This window comes from Solea solea, chromosome 15 (genome assembly GCF_958295425.1).
Source record: "Solea solea chromosome 15, fSolSol10.1, whole genome shotgun sequence".
Taxonomy (NCBI): Eukaryota; Metazoa; Chordata; class Actinopteri; order Pleuronectiformes; family Soleidae; genus Solea; species Solea solea.
In genome coordinates this window covers 3,239,258-3,258,721 of record NC_081148.1, presented here as the reverse complement: position 1 = coordinate 3,258,721, position 19,464 = coordinate 3,239,258, and the positions used below count along the sequence as shown (strand labels likewise).

Here is a 19,464-nt window from a genome sequence, read left to right as displayed (position 1 = left end):
AACCCAAAATATCAGTTATACATCAGTCATTTTACATTGAATCATTAAGTATTTTACCTTTCAATGTTTTTTTGAAACTCAACAGTGTTCTACACAATTTCAGTTCATCACTCAGTCCATTCCATAACTTAACTCCCAACAATGAAACACATCTATATTTAACATTAGTTCTCATTTTACATATTTCAAAGCCTCTTAAATTATAGTTTTTTTCTCTCAGTTTAAAAAAATGTTGAATACAGGTGGGAAGACTTTTATTCTTTGCTCAAAATAAAATTTCTAATGTTTTTATATGTACAATGTCTAAGAATTTTAAGACGCCAGACTTTATAAAGAATTTATAAGTGGTTTCACGATAGGAAGCTTTGTTAATTATTCTGATAACTCTTTTCTGGAGTTTAATTATAGGGTCTATGTATGTCCTGCATGTATTTCCCCAAACCTCAATACAATATGACATATATGGCATTATAAGTGAAAAGTATACTATACGCAGACATTTATTGTTTAACAAATCCCCTACTTTATAAATAATACCAATAGATTTAGCTAATTTCTTTTTAATGTATTCTATATGTGGCTTCTAACTTAATTTATGATCTAAAATGACTCTTTAGTCTCATATACTCTTTCAATTTTTACTTCATTCAGGAATAATTTAATTTCACAATTAACCCTAACACCACCAAACACCATACATTTAGTTTTATTTTCATTTAAGGATAACTTATTCTTATTCTTCTTAACTCAAACCATTCTTTTAACATAATCAACTCCTTTTCTACTGTTGTCAACAATTCTTTAATGTCTAGTCCTGAACAAAATAAACTTGTATCATCTGCAAATGTAATGAATTTCAACTTATTAAATACTGTACAAATATCATTGAAATAAAGTATAAATAGCTTAGGTCCCAATACCCAACACCACAAGTTACTTTTCCAAAATGTGACACTGTATTATTAATTTCTACATACTGAAACCTATTATTTAAATAACTTCTTATCCAATTTGGTGTAACACCTCTTATTCCGTTAACACTCCAATTTCTGCAGTAGTAAGGAATGATTAATTGTATCAAACACTTTACGTTAATCAACAAAAACACCTACAGCATATTTTTTCTTATCTATATTTTCTACAAATTCCATCACTGCTAAGGATGTTGATCGGTTGCTCCTAAAACCATATTGATGGTCACTCAGTAAGTCATATTTCTCCATACAATTATCCATTTTTCGAGTATTTTTGAAAACTGAAGTAGCAAAGACACCGGTCTATAATTTGATATAATATGTTTGTCACCATTTTTATAGATTGGGACCACCTTAGCCATTTTCATCATATCAGGAAAAATACCTGTTTGAAAAGATTTATTACATACAGAAGTAAATGGTTTGAGGACAGTCCATTACTTCCTTTATAAGCGACATATCAATTGCATTATCATCTGTAATTTTTTACTCTTAAACTTCCGTACCACTTCTAATACATCACTCTCACAAACTCCACCAAGAAACATTGAGTTGTTACTGTTGAATGCAAAATCATAATTATGGTCTACATCACTAATTTCCCTTGCTAAATCTGGGCCTACATTAATAAAAAAATCATTAAACTCATTAGCAATTTTCTCTGGATTTTCAATAATTGAATTGTCATGACTTACAAAATATGTTGGAAAATCATTTTTAATAAGTTTTTTTTATCAAACCATTGAGCACTCTCCAAGTACCCTTAATGTTGTTTTTGTGTTTTTGCAGCAAATGATCAAAATAGTATTTTTTGTGCACTCATAATAGATGTCAATTTGTTTTTATATTCTTTTCCTTTGTTCTGTATGTGATAAATTCCCTATAAAGCCTATTTTTCTTTTTACAAGCTTTTTCCATCCCTTCTGTAAACCATGGTTTTCTCTTCTTTTTTGGATTTTGTCTATACTCTTTCAATGGACAATGGCGATCATAATATAACAAAAATGTATCTAAAAATGCATCATATGATTGATTAGTATTGTCTAGATACTAACTAATCTGGGTCTTCAACAGATCACTGGAGCTGTGTGAAGTCCCCTCCTGCTTCAAACACTCTACAATAATCCCGGTCCCCAAGAAACCAGCAATCTCAGGTCTAAATGATTACAGGCCCGTGGCCCTGACGTCTGTGGTCATGAAGGCCTTCAAGAGACTGGTGTTGTGCCACCTGAAGGACATCACAGGCCCCCTGCTGGACCCCCTGCAGTTTGCATATCGGGCAAACAGGTCAGTGGATGATGCCATCAATATGGGTCTGCATTACATCCTGCATCACCTCGACTCCCCAGGGACATATGCTAGGATCCTGTTTGTGGACTTCAGCTCGGCGTTCAACACCATCATCCCGGACATCCTGCACTCCAAACTCACTCAGCTCTCCGTCTCAGCCCTCACCTGTCAGTGGATTACAAACTTCCTCACAGATAGGAGCCAGCAGGTGAGACTGGGGAAAATCACTTCCAGCACCCGGACAATCAGCACTGGCACCCCCCAGGGATGTGTGCTCTCCCCACTGCTCTTCTCCCTCTACACTAACGACTGCACCTCGAGTGACCCATCTGTCAAACTCCTGAAGTTTGCAGACGACACAACAGTCATCGGCCTCATCCGGGACGGTGACGGGTCTGCATACAGACGGGAGGTGGAACAACTGGTCCTCTGGTGTGGTCAGAACAACCTGGAGCTGAACACGCTCAAAACTGTGGAGATGACAGTGGACTTCAGGAGTAACTCCCCTGCTCTGCCCCCCCTCACCATCCTCAATAACACTGTGTCTGCTGTGAAAACCTTCAGGTTTCTAGGATCCACAATCTCCCATGACCTAAAGTGGGCACCAAACATTGACTCCATAGTCAAAAAGGCCCAGCAGAGGCTGTACTTCCTGCGACAGCTCAGGAAGTACAACCTGCCCCAGGAGCTGCTGATCCAGTTCTACACAGCAATAGTCCAGTCTGTTCTCTGCACCTCCATCATCATTTGGCTTGCATCAGCCACCAAACAGGACAGAAACAGACTGAATCGCACCATCAGGACTGCAGAGAGAATCATTGGTGTTAAACTGCCCACCATCCAGGACTTGAACACATCCAGAGTCAAGAAACGGGCAGGTAGTATCTCCGCAGATCCATCACATCCCGGAAATAACCTGTTTGTTCTTCTTCCCTCTGGCAGGCGTTACAGAACACTGTACACCAAAACTGCTAGACACAAGAACAGTTTCTTCCCCCAGGCCGTCGCACTACTGAACACTTGACCAGTTTATTTGGTTATTGTTTATTTGTTTATTTATTCACTATCTGCACCTTATCGTTTATATATACTGTATATATTTAAAAATAAACCGGACCTCTGGTCACCTTTTTTATTCACTGTTGTCAAATATATGTTAAGTTATGTTAATGTCTACGTTTCATGTACAGCGTGTGTTTGAAAAACCGGAGTCGAATTCCTTGTATGTGTTACATACTTGGCCAATAAAGCTGATTCTGATTCTGATTCTGATATACTTCCATGATTCATAAGGTCTGCCTTGAGTGCCATAATCACCTCTTGTGATTTTATTCTAACTAAGTTATTAGTCTGTGTATTTGTTCCCATTTTTAACCTTGTGTTCATTTCTAACACAACAAAAACAGGCAAATGATCACTTACATCAGTCAATAATAATCCACTAACTATTTTCACATCAGTTACGTTTGTAAAAATATTATCAGTCAATGTTGCAGCATCTTTGGTGATTCTGCTAGGTTTTACAATTAATGGATGTAAACTCAAACTAAACATAATATTTACAAACTCTTCGGTTTTCATATGATCATTAGATTTCAGCAAATCAATGTTGAAGTCACCACAAACCAGAATAGTCTTATCATTATGTTTTTCATATAATTTAGAAATCTTTCAACCTCAATTTCAATAGTTAAACATTACATCACATTGTCAATAACAATGGTCATATCCCCAATAACTTTGTATTTAAAGGCAGTCATCACAAACAGGCCAACACCCCTCCCCTTTTATTACCCCTATTTTGCCAATACATTTCATAACCCTCTAATCCATCCTGTAGATTTTTTTCATTGCTCAACCAAGTCTCTGATATTGCTATTATACTAAACTTTTGTTGAATCTGTTGAAGGTAACCCTACATTATGGAGAAGTTACTGTAGAGACTCCTGCTATTAAAATGAATCACTGAAAAGCCCTCCATCTTCGTACTGGAATTAAACTCATCTTCAGAATAATAATCACAGTTCATGTCAATGTTCTGGTAAAAGTGGATCTCTGGATCTGTCATTTTCCAACACATAAAGCTTGTGATCTTCAAAATCATAAAACATTTTTACCATATTCTGTCACTCACAAACAGTATTTCGCCATATATCTGTTTTCCATGACACAAAATAAATGTTAAACATTTCCCCACTATGCCACCTCTTTACCTTGTAATTCATCATTTTCATTTGTATGGTTCCAGCTCATTACTGTCTCTGATGGCCATAACTTTAGCCTGTTCTGGTGTCATATCATTCATCATATCACAGCCATTTAGACATATCATTATTCTGCAGTTCCTTGTCCAAGTGTCCTGAATCCGCTTTTCCCTTTTCACTATTCTAGCTTGTCTTGCAATTTCACCATTTCTCTTTGTCAGATGCTCATTGACATATAACCCCTGTGCCCTTCAAATGTTTAGCCTGCTTTAGCACCTCATTTTTGTATTTTCTACTCACAAATTGAATGATGATGTTGGGCCAGTTGGGCCTTGTGTCCCGTCGTTGGGGTACAGTGTGGCAAGTAGCTATATTTTGACTGTCTATAGGAATGTCTTTGTTGTTGAAGAAGTTGATGACTTGCTGCTCAAGTGTATGTAATTCACCTCTTGGTGCATCCTCACCCTCCTTGTCCCCTGCTGTAATCCGTGCGTAGGTACGGTGGGTGGTCTCAAGTCCAGATATCACAAGGTCTTCCATCCTTGTGTACTGCTCTAAATCATCTAATCTTCTTTCAAGCTCTTCAAGTTTCTTGTCTTTTTCTTTGATCACAGCCTTCAGTTGTTTCACTTCTTCAATTAAGGATTTTTTAACTTCCTCCATTTCTTCTCCTAGTTTCTTTGTAGCCATGTCTTTAGCTGATTAAAACAGTACTTAGGAAGGCAGAACAGATCCAGGTAAACCAATGTTGCTGGTATGTTAACAACACCAATGTTGCTAACACCAATGGTGTTAACAACACCATTGGTGTTATTAACAACACCAATGTTGCTGGTATGTTAACGACACCAAAATATCCAAAAACCTAAAAAATTGCATGAAATAATCATACCAATTCAAAGGCCTCTTTCTTGCAGAACTAGAAAATACAACTCAAACATGTGGATTTCAAGTTATTTTCCTGATTTTTGATGGATTGGATGCAGCAGGTTAGAGTAAGTCTCCAGGAAATGAATGTAAGTCAATGCAATGTCCCCTCAAGTCATGAATGTCGTACGTGTGTGTGTGTGTGTGTATGTGTACTTGTTTTGTTACCTCTTTGGCATAACAAAAGTAGTCCTCATGGGTACCAAAACTTGTCCTACTGAGGCAAACTTAGCTCAGATTTAAATTAAAAGGTTAAGGTTAAGGATAATGCTTAGTTTAAATTAGACCAAATGAACTGAAGTCAATACAGTGTTCTAAGAAGAATAGCTGTGCAAAATGTGTGTGTGTGTGTGTGTGTGTGTTCTGTCACTTCACACAAACAGACGGTGAGGTCAGAATGTGTTTTTAAAGTCAAACTGATGTATAATGTAAAAGTGTTTTATAGAAACAACGTGAATTTATTTAGTGAAGTCACTGATCTGAGGTCAGACAACAGCCTCATAACAGGAAGCTGAATAAATTCAGTGTCACCTGACACTGAGACACCAGCCGATGGTTACACAAGGACAAAAACAGCTAGAACATAACATTGACGACAACAACAGGTACAAACGGACGTAAGTATGGGATAATGTTTGCGTCATCAGGAACTGAATTTGGATTCATTATATCTGAACGTGAACCACTCAATTTGAACCTGAAATGCTTTTAAAATTTGAATTTAAAAAATGACAATTGAAACTGAATGTATTGGTTTGAAAGTGTATTACGATAAAGTTGAAGATGAAGCTTTATTTGTGAGTGAGTGAGTGAGTGAGTGAGTGAGTGGTGGCAAACAGAGTAATCTGCAGCCACTGAGTTGGAGGGAAACCAGGTAAAGAGGTTTCTCTGTGCAATGTCCACTGACCAGCAGCTTAACTCTCAGGTGTGTAATGAAATCATAACATGCTAGAAAAGAAGCATCATGCATGTATACGACGTTACGAGCCAATTGTGTAAGTGTGTCATTTTTTGGGGCCACAAATGTGTGTGTGAGGAATATGTTAGGAGAGCTGCACTATTCATAATACACTTCAGTGTTTTTTATAAATTGAAATAAAAAAACAAATCATCATGCGGGATTGGACCCTCTGGTGGGCCGGTTCTGGCCCACGGGCCATACGTTTGAAACCCCTGATTAAAAGGAACTGAGAACTTCTTTAGATGGTGTCATGAGGTACGCCAGAAGTGAATATTTTTTGCAGCTCATATCTTCCAACAGGAAAAGTTCTTTCCTGTTTGACACCATCAGCTCCACTGTCTGTCCAGGCTCTTCCCCAAAGTAAAGCCTTTCTTAATGTCTTTGATTACATTAGAAGATTAGAGACATCACTGCAAACAGTTCTCCTTCAAGCCTGTGATCTTTTAAAACAGCTGTTGTTGCACCAATCTTTAAGAAGCTTAGACTTGATCAAAATTGATTTCAAACATTTTGGAGGAAATTGTAGCAGAGCAGCTCTCTTTTAGAGAAACACCAAATTGTCAGTTGGGTATTCGCAAAAATTCTCTCAACACAAATTCCATTACTTAGGATTTCAAGTGACTTTATGATTGTACAATACACACTTGTGCTTTTATCATTTATTCATTTATTTATTAGATCTTTCGCCTGCTTTTGACGCTGCTGATCCTAGACTTCTGATGAATAGATTTTGCAAGTGGTTTGGCTTTCAGGAGTGGTTTTAACCTTTAACGTTATTACGTTTATACATTATCACGTCTATGCATTATCACGTTGATATATTATCACGTTTATACATTATCACGTTTATACATTATCACGTCTATACATTATCACGTTTATACATTATCACGTTTATATATTATCACGTTTGTACATTATCACGTTCATACATTATTACGTTTATACATTATCACGTTCATAAATAATCACAATTATACATCATTACGTTTACATATTATCACGTTATCATGATTATACATTATCACGTTATCACGTTTATACATTATCCCGTTACCATGTTTATACATTATCACGTTTATATATTATCACAATTATACATTATCACGTTATCACGTTTATACATTATCACAATTATGCATTATTACGTTTACATATTATTATGTTTATACATTATCACGTTATCACGTTTATACATTATCATGTTGATATATTATCACGTTTATACATTATCACGTTATCACGTTTATACGTTATCATGTTTATACATTATCAGGTTTATACATTTTCACAATTATACATCATCACGTTGATACATTATCACGTTTATACATAATCACGTTATCACGTTTATACGTTATCACGTCTATACATTATCACGTTTATACATTATCACGTTGATATATTATCACGTTTATACATTATCACAATTATACATATCACAATTATACATTATCACGTTATCACGTTTATACATTATCACGTTATCACGTTTATACGTTATCACGTTTATACATATCACGTTAATACATTATCACAATTATACATTATCACAAATATACATTATCACGTTTACATATTATTACGTTTATACATTATCACGTTATCACGTTTATATATTATCAGGTGTATACATTATCACAATTATACATTATCACATTTATAAATTATCACAATTATACATTATTACGTTTACATATTATTACGTTTATACATTATCACGTTATCACGTTTATACATTATCACGTTCATACATTATCACATTTATACATTATCACGTTCATACATTATCACGTTCATACATTATCACATTTATACATTATCACGTTATCACGTTTATACATTATCACTTATCACGTTTATTCATTATCACGTTATCACGTTTATACATTATCACGTTCATACATTATCACATTTATACATTATCACGTTATCATGTTTATACATTATCACTTATCACGTTTATACATTATCACGTTGATATATTATCACGTTTATACATCATCACGTTATCACGTTTATACATATCACAATTATACATTATCACAATTATACATTATTACGTTTACATATTATTACGTTTATACATTATCACGTTATCACATTTATACATTATCAAGTTGATATATTATCACAATTATACATTATCACGTTATCACGTTTATACATTATCACGTTTATACATAATCACGTTATCACGTTTATACGTTATCACGTTTATACGTTATCACGTTTATACGTTATCACGTTTATACATTATCACGTCTATACATTATCACGTTGATACATTATCACGTTTATACATTATCACGTCTATACATTATCACGTTGATATATTATCACGTTTATACATTATCACAATTATACATATCACAATTATACATTATCACGTTATCACGTTTATACATTATCACGTTATCACGTTTATACGTTATCACGTTTATACATTATCACGTTAATACATTATCACAATTATACATTATCACAAATATACATTATCACGTTTACATATTATTACGTTTATACATTATCACGTTATCACGTTTATATATTATAAGGTGTATACATTATCACAATTATACATTATCACATTTATACATTATCACAATTATACATTATTACGTTTACATATTATTACGTTTATACATTATCACGTTATCACGTTTATACATTATCACGTTCATACATTATCACGTTCATACATTATCACGTTCATACATTATCACGTTCATACATTATCACATTTATACATTATCACGTTATCACGTTTATACATTATCACTTATCACGTTTATTCATTATCACGTTATCACGTTTATACATTATCACGTTCATACATTATCACATTTATACATTATCACGTTATCATGTTTATACATTATCACTTATCACGTTTATACATTATCACGTTGATATATTATCACGTTTATACATCATCACGTTATCACGTTTATACATATCACAATTATACATTATCACAATTATACATTATTACGTTTACATATTATTACGTTTATACATTATCACGTTATCACATTTATACATTATCAAGTTGATATATTATCACAATTATACATTATCACGTTATCACGTTTATACATTATCACGTTTATACATAATCACGTTATCACGTTTATACGTTATCACGTTTATACGTTATCACGTTTATACATTATCACGTCTATACATTATCACGTTGATACATTATCACGTTTATACATTATCATGTCTATACATTATCATGTTGATATATTATCACGTTTATACATTATCACAATTATACATATCACAATTATACATTATCACGTTATCACGTTTATACATTATCACGTTATCACGTTTATACGTTATCACGTTTATACATTATCACGTTAATACATTATCACAATTATACATTATCACAAATATACATTATCACGTTTACATATTATTACGTTTATACATTATCACGTTATCACGTTTATATATTATCAGGTGTATACATTATCACAATTATATATTATCAGGTGTATACATTATCACAATTATACATTATTACGTTTACATATTATTACGTTTATACATTATCACGTTATCACGTTTATACATTATCACGTTCATACATTATCACGTTTATACATTATCACGTTTATATATTATCACGTTCATACATTATCACGTTCATACATTATCACATTTATACATTATCACGTTATCATGTTTATACATTATCACTTATCACGTTTATTCATTATCACGTTATCACGTTTATACATTATCACGTTCATACATTATCACATTTATACATTATCACGTTATCATGTTTATACATTATCACTTATCGCGTTTATACATTATCACGTTGATATATTATCACGTTTATACATCATCACGTTATCACAATTATACATTATCACAATTATACATTATTACGTTTACATATTATTACGTTTATACATTATCACGTTATCACATTTATACATTATCAAGTTGATATATTATCACAATTATACATTATCACGTTATCACGTTTATACATTATCACGTTTATACGTTATCACGTTTATACATGATTACGTTATCACGTTTATACATTATGAGTTTGATATATAATATTAATTTTTTATATTTTGTTGTATCCTTTGATGTCTCCTCCGGGGCTCCGTACCTTTCCCACCTGACTGCTTTTTTTCCCCCACTCCTTCCGATCGCGGGAAATATCAGATGACTGGATTACTGGTGCTCAGAGAGGGGGTGTGTCTGTGCTGTTGAATGTAAGTTTGGCTCAGTAAAATATATTTTTTATCGGACTCTCAGACTTTTACATGATTTTTATCAGTTATTGCCTCTTATAAGTGACCAGAGTATGATATTTACCCCTGCGCAGTGTAGTACTTACGCACAATAAGGAGAAGCCACCCCTCTTGATGAAGCAGTGGTTTAGTCAGACTTGGCGCGAAACGATGTGGCGCCGCCCACCATTAAACTCCCACATGCGTGATGTTAGACGAGTTTACGCAGGAAGTGTTGTGATGAAAAGCGGTTCTGAATTCAAAATAAGAAACGATGAACACAATTTTGGGTTAAACGTTTTTATTTTGAAAGGCGTTTTCCGGAAATACTTCACATTTCTTTCCTGTTGAGGATAAGTAACCTGCTGTGGAGTTTATTCCACATCCGTCTGAGAATCGCGTGTCTGCTCCGTGTGAAATAACACTTGTTTCGAAACTGTTTTCGAGTGAGTGTAACTTTGTGGTCGAGACAAGAGTGAAACGCATTTCCATTGCTGAGGGGAAATATGAGCTGGTGAGTGGAAAGTGTCTCATGTTTTAACGGTGTGTTTAGCAGCGATTGCACAGATTGTGTGTAACAATACAGACTATGACCTCTGTCAATGTACGAAGAAATGACTCTATAATGTTACACGCAGTAACCGTTAAAACGTAACGGTATTGGTGTTTAATACATTTCCTGTATTGGTACATGTATGTTATTGCAGTTTTAATCTTTCATTACAATGTACACATTTTACTCTACACAAAACTAAATATTGTGTTCATAGACACAGCGGATCATCTACCTCCGTTTTGTCCTCTCCCTTGTGTCCTTTTCTGTCTCCTTCACAACATCCATGAACCTTCTCGATGATCTTCCTCCATCTTCAAACATAATCACTGTCCCTCCTCTGCACGAGACCAAACCATCTCAACTTTGACTCTCTCACTTTATCTCCCAAACCTTTCAACCTGAGCTGCACCTCGAATATAGGACTGTCCATCCTGGTCAGTCCCAACTCAAATCTCAGCATCTTCAGCTGTGCCACTAACACCTCCTGTCTCTTAGACCATGCATCATATCAGGTCTTTCTTCTGTCCTGCTGCTCTCCTTCTGTCACACTCACACACTCACTCTCTTATGCTCTGTTGATCCACTTTCTCTACCTCTACTGTTTGTGTTTGTAGATACTACAGCTCATCAATGTTGTCTTGCAGAGTTTAAGTCCCCCTGCTCACATGCACACGAGGTTGAGCGTGTTCTACAAGTGGAACATTTATTCAGATTGTGTCAGTAGTGTTTTCCCTCCTTCTGTAAAGTCATTCGTGTTACGTTGTGAGTTATGAGTAACTTGTATTCTTTTTCATGCCAACAGTTTAAAGGACGAAAGCCGTAGTGCGTCACCTCACTGTCCTAAACCTGATGAGTCTGAGGAGCCACTGGGCACAACCATGGAGACTGTATCTTCCACTGGTCAGTAAAAAAACAAAACATCTTCATCTCTGACCTTGATGGTTTTACTTATTTTTTTCTTGGCTAATCCAAATTCAGGAAGATTACCTGATGTTAAATCCATGCTGAGATATTGACGTCGTATTCACACCTAATAGTCTCCGCTAGACTCAGTACGATTGGGGACTCGGTTCAATTTAAGGTCGCTGCGATCCGAGTTTGCTTTCACACTTTAGTGAAACAAACCGAACCTTTTGAATAACGTGTTGTCCTCCTCACCTGAGTTCAGACCAGAGTTCGCTTCTTTGACATAAATGTCTTATAAATAAATGTCTCTTGTAAATGTACTTCATCCCTCGATTCTGTAGTTTTGTCATTATTACAACCTGAATAAGACCGAATGAAACTTACTGAGAACGTACTGAGCCGACTACAGTCTTCACTATCACTGTTCTTTCCTTCTTAAGATGCTGGTGTGAAATTGGAGAATATGATGCCTGAAGTGATCATCACAAAAGAAATGGAGGAAGAAGAGAATCAACTGATGGAGGAAGGGGAGAGGAAAGAAAAAGATATGATGGAGAAGGTATGTTTCTAGCTCTGGGTCACACCACTGAATTCTAGCTTGCCCTGTATTTTCAAAGAAAGATATGTATTGTCATCATCCCACAGGAAAATGTATTACTAACCACATTGACAAATATCAGTGATTTTAAAAAAAAAAAAAGAAAGTGTTTCATATTTAGCAACATTCTCAGCTTTTACATGCTGGGGGCGCTGCAGCAGCTGATCATGCACGCACACACAGCCTGGACTGATCACCAGTCCATCACAGGGACACACATAGAGACAAACGACCATCCACTCGCACACTCACATCTATGGTAAATTTAGAGTGTCCAATTTACCTAATCCCATATTGCATGTTTTTGGACTGTGAATATTTTCTACTTTCTGTCATTTTTCAGCTTCTTAAATGTGAATATTTTCTACTTTCTGTCATTTTTCAGCTTCTTAAATGTGAATATTTTCTACTTTCTGTCATTTTCAGCTTCTTAAATGTGAATATTTTCTACTTTCTGTCCTTTTTCAGCTTCTTAAATGTGAATATTTTCTACTCTGACATTTCTCAGCTTCTTAAATGTGAATATTTTCTACTTTCTGTCCCTTTTCAGCTTCTTAACTGAATATTTTCTACTTTCTGTCCTTTTTCAGCTTCTTAAATGTGAATATTTTCTACTTTCTGTCCTTTTTCAGCTTCTTAAATGTGAATATTTTCTACTTTCTGTCCTTTTTCAGCCTCTTAAATGTGAAAATGTTCTACTTTCTGTCATTTTTCAGCTTCTTAAATTTGAATATTTTCTACTTTCTGTCATTTTTCAGCTTCTTAACTGTGAATATTTTCTACTTTCTGTCATTTTTCAGCTTAACTGTGAATATTTTCTACTTTCTGTCCTTTTTCAGCCTCTTAAATGTGAAAATGTTCTACTTTCTGTCATTTTTCAGCTTCTTAAATTTGAATATTTTCTACTTTCTGTCATTTTTCAGCTTCTTAAATGTGAAAATGTTCTACTTTCTGTCATTTTTCAGCTTCTTAAATTTGAATATTTTCTACTTTCTGTCATTTTTCAGCTTAACTGTGAATATTTTCTACTTTCTGTCATTTTTCAGCTTCTTAACTGTGAATATTTTCTACTTTCTGTCATTTTTCAGCTTCTTAACTGTGAATATTTTCTACTTTCTGTCCTTTTTCAGCTTCTTAAATGGGTGCACGCGCACACACACACACACACACACACACACACACACACACACACACACACACAGGGAGAACATGCAGACTCCATCATGCAGAAAGGTCCCAGTCTATTGACACATTCCAACTAAAAATATAAGTTACACAGACCGTATTAAAGGAGAAGTAGCTTTTTTGGGAAATGTGTGTGTGTTATGTATCAAAATGTTTACATTATTACATTACATTAAATGTAATGTAATAAAATCATATATATCCCATCACTCTCTAAAACTGTCATCTGTGTGTGTGATACTTCAGGCGCGAGAATCATGGGTGAGGGATTCTCAGGACATGCGCTTCAAGAGACTGCAGCATCTGCTTCAGAAGAGCAACATCTACTCTAAATTCCTTCTGACTAAAATGGAGCAACAGCAGAATGAGGTAGTGTGTTTGAACAGAAACTAACTGTCAACTGCTGTCTTGTGCTTTGTGGCAACACTCAATTTCCCTTTGTGCTTCAACTATTTAAGGAGAAACAAAGGAAGGAGAAACTGGAAAAGAAGACCAAAAAGGTGAGAGGCCTTTTACTCAAATGTTTACCGTGTAGTTGAAACACTGTTGTCATGATTCATACAAGCAGTTGTGGTTTTTTTACACACAGAAGCCAAACAGTGCAGAACCTGACAAAGGTGAGTCATTTGTTCTTCTATAAAATTAAAGAGTTAAATGCACACTTCAGTGAGTAGAATCAACTCTGAAATTACAAAAATGCAAAACACTGTGTGACTTATTCAACTCTTTCTCATTGAACTAGACAAAAAGAAGAGGAGGAGGGATGAAGATTACAAAATATCCGATGTCCTGACAAAACAAGTAAGGTCTCATTTGTAGGGATGGGTCATTAAGTTGTTAATGGTACTACTGTTGTTTTGACGTGGCTCATTAGTCCGGTGCTTTAATGGTACTTTTATTGCTTCTATTGAGGAGAAAGAATTAAACAAACACTGTGATGATGTTGCTTCAGTTCTGCTGAAATATAACCAGACTCTCAGAGCAGGTCTCAGTGGGAGCTAGTCCCCCCCAGACACTGATATCATAGTGCTTCAGGATGTAGCCTCAGGTTTCAGTACCCGACCTGTCCCGACTCATTTGCCTAACAGTAGTTCTGCTGGGGTTTTTTGTCTTTTAGGAAATCATGTCTCAGGCAAAGAAAGCAAAAATGGAGCAAGAGGTAAGGACTTTTTTTTTTTTTCCCTCACTCTGGTCAGATGTGATATTCATACTTTTAATATACAGAATATTTCAAACGTCACATTAGGAGAAGACTCCAGCCCAGAAGAAGCTTGAAGCTGAGGATATAGAGAACATGAGTGACTCAAACGAAGACATCAAGAACCGTCTCTCAGAGATGATGCGAGACGACGCCAAGCACCTCCTCCATCCTGACAGGACCGTGGAAGGTCAGCCAGTCCCTGCCCAGCAGCCACAGCTCTTCACTGGAGGGGTCATGAGGTGGTACCAGATTGAAGGCATGGAGTGGTTGAGAGTGAGTGGTGTTTGTGTGACTCGGTTATTCATTAAGAAATGTATAGTTTTTACACAATTACTCAGACCACAGTTACCCATAGTGGCCTTGTGTTCAAACGTCTCCTGTGATCCGTCTGTGATCCGTCAGATGTTGTGGGAGAACGGTATAAATGGAATCCTGGCTGATGAGATGGGACTGGGAAAGACCATCCAATGCATCGCCCACATCTCAATGATGGTCGAAAAAAAAGTCATGGGCCCGTTTCTCGTGGTCGCCCCGCTCTCCACTCTGCCCAACTGGATCAGTGAATTCAAACGCTTCACACCAGAGGTGAGAGGATGTGAGAGGATGTGAGAGGATATGATCGTCTGACTCCACGCTCGTGATTGTCTGTGTCCATGATCATAATAATCATCCTGTGTTTGATCCAGGTTTCTGTGCTGCTTTACCATGGACCCCAGGCAGAGAGGGCCAAACTGCTGAAAGAGATCCGCAAAACTCAGGGGCCCCTGAACATGTGTCCCGTGGTCATCACCTCCTTTGAGATCTCCATGAATGACAGAAAATTCCTCCAGGCAGGTTTTTAGGTCCTTGCAGCTGGTTGTTTGTCGTAAGGCGTCCACTACTGGAGCGCTACCGTTTATACAGTTTTGGTTTTGGTTTTCCTTACGTTTGTTTGGTTGCTCTCATGAGTATTCTACTTCCAAGACATCTCATCCATTTTTTCCTGCTACAGCGCTTCCGGTGGAAGTACATGGTAGTTGACGAAGGTCACAGGATCAAAAACCTCAACTGTCGACTGGTGCGGGAGCTGAAGCTGTTTCCCACTGACAACAAGCTGCTGCTGACGGGGACGCCGCTGCAGAATAACCTCGCTGAGCTCTGGTCCCTCCTCAACTTTCTCTTGCCAGAGGTTTTTGATGACCTCAAGAGGTAACTGCTCTAATGATAAACTATATCACATATCACACTTTTCTTAACAGATGTTACAAAGTGCTGTTGGGATTGAATTAGTGCAAAGTTTGAAGGGTGTATGTATGTGTGTATCTATCTATCATCTATTTATCTATCTATCTTGTATTTATTGGATAAAAGCGTCTGCTAAATGACATGTAATGTACACACACATACATGTAAATGTTTATATTTGAAAAACATTTAAATCTTAAAAAAAAAATCGAATTTGACCATATATTAATAAATATTCCTCTATTTTTCTTGCTATCATATTGTTATGGCATTGATAAAATCATAATTAAAAGCTTAAAACGACTAAATGTTTAACTGAATTGAAATATGAGCCTCTATTTTGGCTTCATATATATTAGGACATCGACGAGTGTCTCCCCAGTGGAACTCGTGGCTCAGGTGTAACCTCTGTGACGTTTGTACTTTGCAGCTTTGAGTCATGGTTTGACATCGACACCATCGGGGAGGCGGAGAATGTGGTGGCAGCGGAGCGTGAGCAGAACGTCCTGAGCATGTTGCATCAGGTCAGTCCTCCACCATGCTAGAATGTCATAAAGTGCTTTTTAGAAACTTGTTTTTAATCCAGTTTATTTAAAAAACAACAGCAGTTGAGCAAAGTGCTGCACAGTGAATACGCAGATGTAAAAACAAGAGACAGAAATCATGTGAGGAGACGACGACATCTCACCCAGGAAATGTAAAACAACACAATCGCACTGAGACAATCCGAGAGGAAGGGTGGAGCCGTTTAAAGCTCCTCATCACAGTTTAGTGTCTAAAAAATTTTGTCACTTTATGTTCTTATAATTATATAGAGATGTGATTAGTGGTTACAGCAGAACCTGCTGTTTCTGCCCTGAAGTGGCTCATTAATTACCCAGCCCACTCTGCTTCTGACGGCATAAGGTCCTCCATCCTCAGCTCCCAGGGCTTTAAGACTTCTCACTTCCAATAATCCCTAACCCGCCATAAATGTCTTCATATATGATTTAATCCAGGAATGATAGAGAAAGCAATCCATTCTAATTATCCATCGGATATCCAAATAATATCCAGTAAATCCAGCTTGAATCTTGAAATCAAGCTTCAGTTTGTGCAGGCGATCGACTGAAGGGGCTTTATACTCGTCTTCTCACACTAGTTGAACTTAACCGTGTGGATTATAGTGAAAAAACAATGCGTGTCATACAGGTTTTGTGTTCCAGATCCTGACTCCTTTTTTGCTGAGGAGACTGAAATCGGACGTCACCCTGGAGGTTCCACCTAAGAAGGAGATCGTGGTTTATGCTCCTCTGACGAGCAAACAGGAGGCTTTTTACACGGCCGTCGTAAACAACACCATCACCAAGATGCTGGGCCAGGAGAAGGTAATCGATCAATCGTTGTTTCCTGTAGTTTTAGTTATTTCTGTTTATTCAGAATAAACACGGGTTATTTTATTAACGGGAACAAAAAATAAGGAACACAACTTCTGCCATTTGTTGCACTTGATTTATGAAGGGGCGTGGTTGAATACTTGATTATAATTGGTCAATAGAGCTGATGTCACACAACCAAGCTAACGCCCCCTGGCAGGAGGATACTACGTTATTCACATTTTACGTAAATACTGTCTTCATTGAAAAAGGGAAGCAACTGGTGGCCTGTGGGCCAAGACTGGCACGCCAGCATCAATATCTGGCCTGGCAAATTTCAAAAATCTGATAATCTGATTGAATTATTTGCTAATCTTCACACAAATGACAGTTTCATACAGAAAAAAAATCTTCAGAAAATCGTCTCCTGACGACTGAACATTGGCGTTGTTTTCACTTTAATCCCCGTCAAACGTTGCCAGTAAAAGCTAAACACCTGAAATTCCTTCAGACGGAGGCTCCTGTAGCTCTGACATCATGTGGCAGACCAAAGCGTCGCAGTCGAAGGACGGTGGACTACAGTGAAACGGAGGGCGACACGCCGCATGACCTGGACAAGTATCTGCAGAGGGTCAGCGTGGAGGCGGAGCAGAGGTTGGAACTTTAACCACACGTCTCATTTCCTCACTTTTACTCATCACTACTTATTTCAATGAGTCTTAAATATTCCCTGAATGAATGTGTCCTGTGGTGTGAAGGCGTGTTCTACACAAAATGACTCTCCGCGACCTAAAGCTGTGCGTTTCCTCTGAACTCCTCCAGTCCCCGCTCAGTGTTGGAGGTCAAAAGCCCGTTGGATGCTCAAATCAACCTGAAGATGCAGAACATCCTCATGCTGCTGAAGAGATGCTGTAACCATCCCTACCTGGTGGAGTATCCTCTTGATCCTGCCACTCAGGAGTTCAAGGTAACGCACACCTCAGTCTTTCTGTTGCAGTCATGTCGGTCGTTGGTTCTCTTCTCCACCACCATCCCCACCCACGTGTGTTCACTTGATAAATGTTAAATACATTTCTAAATTTCTGTGGAGAAGTAGCAACGATTTTTTTCCCTCATTTTGGGAAAGATCATCGTCTTTATAGTCTTTAATTTACTTTAATGTACACGGAAAATCAAAAGTCTTCACAACTGCCTGTTGTTGGTTGTTGGTTTAGAGTCAGAGGAAGTCCAGACGGCCAGAGCAGGCTGTTGATGTCCTCTTGTCTTCTGTCCTTCCCTCAGATTGATGAGCAGCTGGTGCAGAGCTCGGGGAAGTTCCTCATCCTCGACAGACTGCTGCCTGCTCTGAAGAAGCGAGGACACAAGGTGAAGCTCCATTTAAACGTTACCTGATTTAACCAAACCATTGTGAAAACCTAATCCTAACCTGCCAGGTTAGGATTAGTTCAACTCTGTGTGACTGTGACTTGCTGTAATCCATCAAATGGTCGAGCTGTGTTGCTGCCATTGCTAGTTTCAACAATCTATTTTTGTCTCTATAGTTGTATAGTGTAAACTGAGGATGTGCGTTTGCAAGATTTCAAAATAAAAGCTTCTTTTAAAAAAACAAAAAAAAAACGAATACTAATAATTAATATTCACTTTATGCAGGATTTCCATAAGCCCGTCTGATTATTTCTGCTAAGCTGTCATCCAAAGATGCAAAGGCACTCATTGTCTTGAGAAGTGTGTTTAGCGATGAATTATAGAATGTAGTTGTAACTGTACATCTTTAAACTAAGAAGCATGATGAGCAGATCTGTCCTAACAAAC

At 36.8% G+C, this 19,464-nt stretch overlaps 1 protein-coding gene across 1 annotated transcript in view; it reads left to right on the top strand.

Annotated features, from left to right (window-relative positions):
- Window positions 1–10,857: 10,857 nt before the first annotated feature.
- The window catches only part of hells (helicase, lymphoid specific), an 11,116-nt gene continuing 2,509 nt past the window's right edge, over window positions 10,858–19,464 (top strand). The window contains exons 1-17 of the mRNA XM_058652392.1: window positions 10,858–11,141; window positions 11,986–12,083; window positions 12,530–12,648; window positions 14,119–14,241; window positions 14,331–14,372; window positions 14,462–14,489; window positions 14,615–14,673; window positions 14,990–15,031; window positions 15,119–15,346; window positions 15,476–15,658; window positions 15,760–15,903; window positions 16,065–16,261; window positions 16,728–16,821; window positions 17,503–17,664; window positions 18,164–18,306; window positions 18,475–18,619; window positions 18,934–19,017. Of these exons, the coding sequence (XP_058508375.1) occupies window positions 11,134–11,141; window positions 11,986–12,083; window positions 12,530–12,648; window positions 14,119–14,241; window positions 14,331–14,372; window positions 14,462–14,489; window positions 14,615–14,673; window positions 14,990–15,031; window positions 15,119–15,346; window positions 15,476–15,658; window positions 15,760–15,903; window positions 16,065–16,261; window positions 16,728–16,821; window positions 17,503–17,664; window positions 18,164–18,306; window positions 18,475–18,619; window positions 18,934–19,017 (1,899 nt within the window). The 5' untranslated portion in view covers window positions 10,858–11,133. The remainder of the gene's footprint in view (window positions 11,142–11,985; window positions 12,084–12,529; window positions 12,649–14,118; window positions 14,242–14,330; window positions 14,373–14,461; window positions 14,490–14,614; window positions 14,674–14,989; window positions 15,032–15,118; window positions 15,347–15,475; window positions 15,659–15,759; window positions 15,904–16,064; window positions 16,262–16,727; window positions 16,822–17,502; window positions 17,665–18,163; window positions 18,307–18,474; window positions 18,620–18,933; window positions 19,018–19,464) is intronic.